The sequence below is a fragment of the Oryzias melastigma genome, unplaced genomic scaffold (genome assembly GCF_002922805.2).
Source record: "Oryzias melastigma strain HK-1 unplaced genomic scaffold, ASM292280v2 sc00534, whole genome shotgun sequence".
NCBI lineage: Eukaryota > Metazoa > Chordata > Actinopteri > Beloniformes > Adrianichthyidae > Oryzias > Oryzias melastigma.
Window position 1 is genome coordinate 330 of NW_023417128.1, and position 9,784 is coordinate 10,113.

General features: G+C 37.6%; 1 protein-coding gene across 1 annotated transcript; it reads left to right on the plus strand.

Annotated features, from left to right (window-relative positions):
- The first annotated feature begins 578 nt into the window (after positions 1-578).
- On the plus strand, positions 579-7,866 carry LOC112140239 (rap guanine nucleotide exchange factor 5). The gene is made up of 11 exons (XM_024263160.1): positions 579-721; positions 810-959; positions 1,043-1,140; positions 1,514-1,636; positions 2,737-2,915; positions 2,999-3,089; positions 3,169-3,219; positions 3,305-3,392; positions 3,476-3,540; positions 5,250-5,304; positions 5,582-7,866. The coding sequence occupies exons 1-11, from the start codon at positions 652-654 to the stop codon at positions 5,698-5,700; spliced, it is 1,089 nt and encodes a 362-aa protein (XP_024118928.1). The 5' UTR covers positions 579-651; the 3' UTR covers positions 5,701-7,866.
- The last annotated feature ends 1,918 nt before the right edge of the window (positions 7,867-9,784 follow it).

The window sequence follows — 9,784 nt, forward strand, 5'->3', positions numbered from 1 at the left end:
CTGAGTTTTTGTGATTGTCCCGGTAGCGAGAGCTTCACTCCCACTCCGAAAGCTGTCTGTGTGGCAGCCGCTTCCACAGTGTTTCTGTGTCTCTGTGACCCAGTTTGAAGTCGTGCCGTCCTGCATTAACCCGAGAGGGGAAAGACAAAAAATAAAATGAGGGAAACTTTTTATTATTGTCACAATGAACATCACATGCCCAAAGCTGAGTACCTGATTGATAGACTGCACCTGTCGCTCAAATGGCGCTGCAGGACCACCGATAGCATCTGAACCATTGAGTTAACGGTGAAACTGGCAGCGTTTGGAGTGAATGCAGCATTAGGAGACCCGCATCACTAAGGGAAACTATTCACCTTATCACAAACTCAAAAACCTACTGATTAAAAAAAGTTTGTTAACATGTTCTTGTAGCATTTTTCTGGATACATCTAAAAAAAATAAAGCTTAAAAATGCACTTTTACAATAGAACAAAAGATTATTGGAGTGGGTCTTTACTATACTTTTTTATTTATTTATTTTACTTTCACAAAAAAGAAATGTAGAATTTCCCCCTCTCCTTATTTTTCACATTATAGCCACAGAAGATCCATTAGGATCCTTTTTCAAATCATTACTGATTTTTTTTCTTCTTCTTACAGAGCAAACAAATGCATCAGCAGTTGAGTTTGAAAGAAAACTGTTTGCACCTTCGCACTCCCCAGACAGAAAATAAAGAGGGTGGGTAAAGACTAACTCGTGTTATTGATATTTTTAATAACTGAATCAATTGTTTCTCTTTATTGTGAAAATGTTGTTTGTCTTGCAGTGATATGTTGCGTGTATGTGAGTGCTGATTCCTACCTGAGTGTCCACACACACCCCTCACTGGAGGCGCATGAGTTGTTACGGATTGTGGGGATGAAGATGGACAGAGCAGAGGAAGACATGGTGCTTGCTGTTGTGTTGCAAACTGGAGGTAAACACAAACAAGAGAACAAAGGCTTCAATAATTATAGTCTACAAGTCATCATTGTTTAATTGCATCCTTCTTTCTTGCAGAGCGAAGGATGCTGCAGCCAAGTGACTGTGTGTATTCAGAGTCAATGACCCCAAACGGAAAGCTTGTGGCCTGTCGCAGGGATCTTAATGAGATTTTGGTATTTGTGCAACTTTTCTTATACCTTTTTGTTAGAATATACCTGTTTTCTTCTGAGAAATGAGGAGAAAAGGCACAAAGAAAATATAAGAAGTCATAGTTTTGTAATAAAAAAAAAAGCCTCTGGATCTTAAAAAAGTTTTATTTATGTCATAGTTTCATTTTTAGTTTAACTAAAGACTTTAAAGTTTCTGTTTCACTTAACATGGATTCAAATTCCCATTGAAATGAGTGGTAATCTCAAACAAAGGAACAGTCAAACATTCATGTCCATATATGTTAAAGGAGTGTCCTAAAGGGCTATAATGTCCAAGTTTAATAACAACAATAATGATAATTTTGTCTATAAAACCTATTTCTATGTGTGTGCACAGCCTCCTTTAGCCGACAGTGCTGAGTTGAGCAAGAGGCCGGTCCGACTCTTGGGCATCAACACTTGGGACGTGGCAACGGCGCTCACACATGTGGACTGGACGCTCTTCAAATCCATCCATGAGGTATCGGCACATCCATGCAAAACTAGAGGCTGTCTCAGCTTACATTTGTAATCCTTAACAGGATTAGAAATTGTTTAATATGTTTTAATCTATTAATTTGTTAGGCATGTAAATAGGAATTAAAAATGACATAAATTTGATGTTCTTTCTAAGTCTTAATGGATTTGCTTTATTTGAGCTTTTCAAATTGAAATACATGTGATGTCGGTCAAAAAAAAAAATGCAACAATAGGTTTAACAAAATTAATTTTCAGTGTGTCTTCAATATAAAATACTTTTTTTTTTATCTCTATGATGTTTAAAAAATTATTTTTAATTTTTTTTTTCATCAGGACAAAAACTGAATATTAATATATACAGCAGAGGAAATCCGTTTTTGATTCCTTGCTGCTCTTATTTTGTACTATGGCCCACTGTTTTCTATATGATTTCAATTCAAACTGTTACCTGGGCAGCCCTTATCACACTTTGTTATTGCGATCAGGGCTGCCACGACTAGTCGACTAATCGATTATTAAAATAGTCAACGACTAATTTAATAGTCGATTAGTCGTTACTTTGTATTATATGGAGTCAGAGTGTAGTAAAGTTGAAAGTAATAATGGCATTTTGCTAGCTTTTTGGACTATTTTGGCATTCCTTGGCTATTTTGGAGTTTAGCTAACATTTCAGCTACACACTAGCTGTTTTGGCTAATGTAGGCTTTTTTTGTTTGTTTGTTTTTTAGGCTAATTTGGAGTTTAGCTAATATCTTAGCTAGCTATCGGCTTCAGTGTTTCCAGGTGTCAATTTTAGCATCTTCAGCTATCGTTACTAGCATCTTTAGCTGCCAAATTCAGCTTACAGCATTCATTTGATATATATTTTTTCTGATTATTCGACTGCTAAAATAATCGTTTGTGGCAGCACTAATTGCAATTGAACACAGTGGTTTATTTATTTTTTTGTATTCTGAAATACTGCTTAGTGTTCATTCTATTTCAACCTTTTTGTTGGTTCCGCTCTATTAGTTAAGGCATGTTATCAGCTTATGACCTCAGTATCTTGTTTCTTCGGTATTAAATGATCGTCTCACCCTCCGTCTGTCCGCGGTCTTGCAGCAGGAGCTGGTGTACTACACTCTCAGCCGCCCTCCCGGCAGCGGCCACACGGCGGCGCTCTCCTTCCTGCTGCAGCGCTGCAACGAGGTGCAGCAGTGGGTCATGTCTGAGGTGCTCATGTGCGTGTCCCTCAACAAGAGAGTACAGCTGCTCAAGAAGTTCATCAAAATCGCTGCTCAGTAAGTAAAAATTCCATGTTTAGAAGTTAGGAAATCAAGGAAAATCAAATGTTTTTGGTTTGATCCAATGCTTCTTTATGTAGCTGTAAAGCCCAAAGAAATCTGAATTCTGCATTTGCCATCATCATGGGTCTCAACACAGCTGCTGTCAGTCGACTTAACCAAACATGGGAGGTGAGGGCGTCGTTTCACGCGTTTCTTTTAAATCAAAGTTAGTATTTTCACTAAAACGGTGTGAAATCTTCTCTTTCAGAAATGTCCCGGCAAGTTCAAGAAGCTTTTTTCTGAGTTGGAGCTCATCACGGTGAGAACAGAGTGGTTCTTGTTAAACTAAAAGATCTTATATTCTGCACCATGTTGTTTCTAAGCTGTTTTCTAATCTCTTTTAGGATCCATCTCTTAACCACAAAGCTTACAGAGAGGCATTCAAAAGGATGAAACCTCCGAAGATTCCCTTTATGCCTCTTCTTCTGAAAGGTTTCCTAAAACCCTTAACTCACATGTCTGTTAAACATCTCCGTCTTCAAGTTGTTCATTTTGAGCATCTTTTATGTTTTTAGATATCACTTTTATTCATGAGGGAAACAAGACCTTCCACGACAACCTGGTCAACTTTGAAAAACTGGTAAAGAAACATCTGTTTTTTAATTTATTCTAAAACATCAATCAAGGCTTAGATTAGTAATCAACCAGAGTAATGATAGTATTTAGATTAGTAATGCTTAAGGCCCGGTCCCACTGGCTTTCACGGCCGTATCACGGCTGGATCACGGCCGAGATGTGGCAACAGAATAGACATGCATACATGCGCTTGGATGCCGAAATTCTGCGTTCGTGTACGGCTGTAGCACAGCGGTTTCCTCGGCCGGTCTGCGTTTGTACCACTGCTTACAACGTCTGTTTAACTGCTGAACGTGGGAGGACGCACTCACACAGTGAAATGGACTTAAGTCTCTGTATCACTTCTATTCCACGAACATGCATGAAGTTAACGCTTCTAAGCATGTGTGGCAGATTTTCCAAATTTTTTACCTGTGATATGGCAGTGAAAGCCAGTTGGACCGGGGCTTTAACCCTTTAACTCCAGAGAAATAACCAGCAGCGTACAAAAAACACCGTAAATCTTCAACCGTTCCCAAAATCAAGGTGAATCAGCTTATTCTGACACGGAAAAAAAACGACTTTTCATATCAGCACCAATATGCAACACGTCTCACTGACATGTACCAATTTGCACCGATATGCAATGCTTTGCACCATTACGCAAAACTTTGCACTGACATGCAGGACTTTACACTGATATGCAAAGCTTTGCACCAATATGCAAGACTTTTGCACCGAAATGCCAGACTTCACACCGATATTGAATTGAATGCCTTTATTGTCATTGCAGTTACAATGAAATTTAGGTACAACTCACCTTTCAATGTAATAATAATAATAATGGATTGGATTTATCGGCGCTTTTCCAGACGCTCAAAGCGCTTACATTGTGTATCCATTATTCATTCACACCTCATTCATACTTGGTGATGGTAAGCTACTGTTGTAGCCACAGCTGCCCTGGGGCAGGCTGACAGAGGCGTGGCTGCCAGTACGCGCCTACGGCCCCTCTGACCATCACCGGAATATTCATACGCATTCACACACCAGTGGAGCCACACTGGAGGCAAGTAGGGTTAAGTGTCTTGCCCAGGGACACAACGACACTTGGCTGGCGGGAGCCGGAGCCGCCTATCCTTCGATCATTGGCCGACCCGCTCTACCGCCTGAGCCACTGTCGCCCTTAATGTGGACATATTTATACAACAATATGTAAAGCTTTGCACCGATTAGCAAAACTTTACACCGGTATGCAAGACTTTACACTAATATGCAAGAATTTGCACCGACATGCCACGCTTTACACCGATATCCAAAGTTTTGCACCGATATGCAAGAACTTTTCACCGGTAGGGAAAGCTTTACACATGCACACACATGCAGGACTTGACACCGATATGCAAGACTTTGTACAGAATATGCAAGACCTTGCTAAGTGTTTCAAAATGGTGCAAAGCTCTTTTCTCTGCAACAGAATCAGTTCATTGACATTAATTGCGTAAGAACTTCAAAAATGTTAAGTGTTACATATCAACGTAAAGCTGCTTCCTCCACATCAAAATCAGTTGAATTAAAAAACTATTGCTATTTAAAGGCTACAATAGTCCAAATAATGTCAACACTGAAACTAAAGCTTTAGTGTTAAAGGGTTTTAAAAAAAATAGTTTATAGCTGACTAAACTAAATTCTTCTGGTATGTAATGTTTTACTGATGCAGTGTTTTTTTAACAGCACATGATTGCAGACACAGTGAGAATGATTCGCCACTGCCAAAGTGATCAACCAGGTGAGTCCTGTTTTTAACTTTATCTGGTTTATCTTTAGCTTTAATCTTCTCTGTTGTTGAAGTTTGGCAAAAAAAGATCATAAAGATTGGATATTTCATTTTTATTGAATTCTAATCGGTGTAATCTGAACTTGTAGTATGAAGTATGAACTACTAGTATGAAGAACACAAAGTCTTTCCTCGACGTAGCAGTGCACTTCCAACCATTTGTGCTGCATGTATGCGTTCTTCCAAAAAAGAAGTTCAGTTTGTTTTGTTTTTTTTGTCCGTCTCCTAGGTAACGAGGTGATTGGGGTGGACAGTCCGGAAGTGCGAGCGAGCGTGCACTGTCTGCACATCATCGACAATCAGCAGACGCTCTTCAAACTGTCGCACAAGCTGGAGCCGCGCGCCTAACCGCGCCGGACGCCCCGGCAGGGGTGACGGTTGCCGGCAAAAATCCCACACAATCAAACACAAGCGAGATCCGTCTGCAGGGACAGCAGAGGGCAAAAAAAAAGAAACCATGAGGACTCTCAATAAAGATGTGCTTGGAAAGGATGAAGCCGGTGAGCTTTCTACAGATCTGTGGAGGAAGATAAGGATTCGCCAAACTGAGACGGACACCTGAGGAGGCTTTTTTTTTTTGGTCTAGTTCCTGTCAGAACAAGTGTAGACTTTTTTTGTTGTTGTAATAATTGATTTATTTATTGACTTGTTGATCAGTTTGTTTCTTTGCCAACAAAGACTTATACATAAGTTCAGTGGAAACTTTTCGTTTTAGAGCCTTGCAGAAAAACTCTCTGCAGATCAACATAAACGTCTGAGGATTGAACCGTTTTAAAGCCCTCCCGTCCAGCCAAACGCTCTTCATCCACAGTTCTCTACAATGTCTTAATGTGAATAGATGCTGAGAGACGTGGACTGTACATAATGTGGACCTAACGGTGTTCAGTGCCAAGCGTCACGTTGAGTTCTGCAGCACAGCTGTTTTCTACAGCGCCTCTTTTTTTCTTAGGAATCGCCGCGTTTTGACTTCCTGGAATAAGCCCAGCGATGACGTCTGCTCCTTCATCCCATTCTTCGCTCGATTGTTTGCCATGTCAGGTTGCTATGGAAACACAACCTCTGTAAAAAGCAGCTTCTGTTCTGTTTTTTTTTTTTTTGTCTGTACGTCCTTGAAATGCTTTGTTGGTGTAACATTGGATATGTCGCACATTAAGAGCAGCTTTGTTACACTAAGTTTGTGAGTAGATTGAAGATATATGATGACTGAAAAAAACAAAAAAAAAATCATTTCAGAAATAGATTTTTTTAGAAACTGTGAGACCCCATTTAGAATGGGACTGAAAAAAGGAAGTACAATACATACCTGCTTCTTGTATGAGCCATTATTTGTCAACCACTCCTGTCAAAATCCCATTTATTTACATATTTTTACACCATTCCTTCTAAAACCTTCATCCTAAACACCAAACTAAAAGGTCAAGACCGATTTCTTTAAAAAATATTAATTTAGGCATTTTAATAATGCTGTTGCATACATTTTCAGCCAAAGTTTTGTAACATTTTTATCATTTTAGTTCATATTTTGTGTTAGTGGCTCATTACTCATTACCGATGGGTTTCTCCTAAATATTGCTCACTACTTTTTGTTATTTAGATGCCTATATAGGGCAAATTTGGGGATAAAGTGCAATGCTTCAAAAAAAAAAAAAAAGCTGCTTCAAGGAAGTGATTTTCAGTAAGAAAAATAAAAACTCTTAAAATTTCGTTCACACTCCAAGGCATTATTTGACCTTTATTATGTCCCTTTAATATGTAATAATGGTAAGAAGTCCAAACCGAAGAGGATTTTGTGGGATAACGCTCCAGCATTGTGATATTTTTTCCTACTTAAGCATTGATTGTATTGAAAATAAATGTCATTTTTCTTTTATGGGAAATCATGTTTTACTTTCTCGCAGACGTTGTTGTAAAACCACATCAGTGATATTTCGAGCTATCATGTGTTCCTCTATGACTGTACATGAGGTGCAAACACAAATGGCATCATTTTTAAAGAATGAAATAGTTGTTTTGTTAGTTAAATATTGAAATTAGTTCATTTTTTGGTGACAAACGTCTTGTTTAGTGCCATGTTTGAAGATTCCGCAGACGTGGAGGTGTTTTTGTGTTGTTGTTGTGTTTCATGGCCACTTGAGGGCAGCAGAAGAGCGACTGAGTGTGACCACACTCAAGTTTTTTCTTTAAATCATGAATGAACTGGAAGTCAGAGGAAAACTGCACTTTGTTTCTTATTATTTTTTATCATTTTGTGTCAAATTTGTTTGCATGACAAAACAAAAAAGGTCACAATAGGAGAAAGGACACTTTGTAACATTGTTGTGTAAATATCTGCTCATGTTTAGTATGTTGTAATTCATCTGTTAAGGAAAATGCGGTCAACCACAAAGCAATATGTCTCCTCTCACCCCGCCTTCAGTCCAGTCCACTGAAGCCCCTCGTCTTTTCTAAAGCAGTGTTTTACTATGTTCCAATTTTACTGAAAATGAATAAATTATAGGTTTTATGTGACACTTATAAGTGAGCAATCCGCCTTTTTTCTTTTGTCACGTTGTGCTGTGCGGCGGAGAAGCAAATTTCTCACATTGGTGCGCTCTGAACCACAGAAGTTTATATTTAATCGTAAGTAATGACTTTTTGTTGGGGCATGACCTTTTTAAAGTTATAAACCACTCATGTATATTACGCGCTAACGCTAGCTAACTGGCGACTACTGATGATGTCATCGAGCGAAATATGAGCTTATTTTTCAATAATTCTCCGTTTGGAGGGCTAAATTTAGGGGTAGGAAGAAGGGAAGAATTTGGATCTGACAAAAAACACAATGTTTATCAAAGTTTCTTAAGTTTATCTAAAAATTATACGGAGGGATGTGTGTTTAACAAATTTAGACCAAATTCAGTGAAATTTCCTTTTGAGTTTTGAACGTTTATGCCAATTTTTCCATTTTAAAAATGTCATTTTGTCTAACTACTTATCTAATGTTAGAGCTTATAACTTTCTTATGTTATATTTTTTTCACTTATAGCTAGAGGAACCCACAGTAACTTTTTACTTGTCCTTCGATCTAGACCTGTAACATGGCCTGAGGAAAGGTTAATAAAGTCAAATAGAATCCGGATCTCAAACAGAGATTTTAACAAGTTATGAACATTTTCTCAATTTTATTTCAGTGGGGAAAAACAAATAGCTCCACATCCAGCAAGAATAGAATAAAACTTATTGATCTCGTGACTGTTAAATTACCAAAGCAATAGATAAATTAAAAGCCGATAAAAATGAAGATAAATTTAAAAAAAACTAAAGCGGAGTATTTCTTATTTAAAGCATGTGTTACATATTGAAAGTTTAGGCTTAAACATCTCTATAATTTAAATCAATTTTTGAGAAAATATTAATATTTAGATGTTTTTAACATATAAATACCAACTTTTTAAAAAAGAAAAACACAGTTTGGCCCTCATTATGAGACAATTATTTTCTATACATCAGTTTTACACCATTTTTTTTAATAATCTCAGTAGTTTCTTCCTGTTTTCTCACTAAAAGGTTTTTTTTTACTATGAAGAGAGATAAATCTCACCATATTTTCTAAAACAGACACTCTAGCACTTGACCATAGAGTTTCATAGAGCACAATAGTTTTTAAAAAAGTAATTCTCCTTCATATTAACTGGTGTTCATTTTATCATATCACACTGAGCACTCAACTTGTGATTCTATCAGTGTGGAGGTCTAACTTCTTTCCCGTCATTCACACTTTTAGGCTGTACCGGATGTGTAAGTAAGGTCAGGATGTCAGTTTTAAAGGACAGACTGTTTCTGTGTTGGTGATTCATCGTAAAGATATGATTGTCTTTGATGATTAATGTCTTTTGGAGTTTGATCCATCTGCACTTGAATGCACTGGCAAGAGAGAAAGTGTTCCAGAAACTATTTGCTAATCTTGAAAAGGATTTGATTATTTTATGACACATATTTCTACTGAACCTTGTGCCATGTCTTAGTTTTAATCTGTAGAACATAGGCTTGGTGCAGTGTAAAAAACACAACTTCTCTGATTGACTCTTACCCAAATCATCAGAAAATAATTGGACCAATTCTGAATAAACTTAAGGAGATGGAACTGAGAGACTAAACCGAGGCACATTTTTGGGGTCACAAAAGCTTTGAATTGCATAAATTCACTACATTTATAGAAAATCAAATATTTCCATAAAATAGTGATGTATCCAAAAAGTAATAATACTATCCAACAGATGCAATCAACTTTGTAAAGTCCCACTCCAATTATCTTTTGATCTATTTTCAAAGGTTTCTCAGGTTTTTTAGGATTTTGCCATTTTTAGCCAAAATCCAAAAATCTGTGTCCTGTTCTAGAACGTAGCCTCTGCTGAGCAGCAGGAGTTCATTAGAAATTCACCTCCCAGTTGGC

What these genes read in the sequence shown, in the direction of transcription:
- LOC112140239 (XM_024263160.1), top strand. Translation starts at nt 652, where the DNA reads ATGCATCAGCAGTTGAGTTTGAAAGAAAACTGTTTGCACCTTCGCACT. An exon ending in GGGATCTTAATGAGATTTTG is followed by an intron (nt 1,141 to 1,513) that starts GTATTTGTGCAA and finishes GTGTGTGCACAG; the next exon opens with CCTCCTTTAGCCGACAGTGC. An exon ending in CTGAGTTGGAGCTCATCACG is followed by an intron (nt 3,220 to 3,304) that starts GTGAGAACAGAG and finishes AATCTCTTTTAG; the next exon opens with GATCCATCTCTTAACCACAA.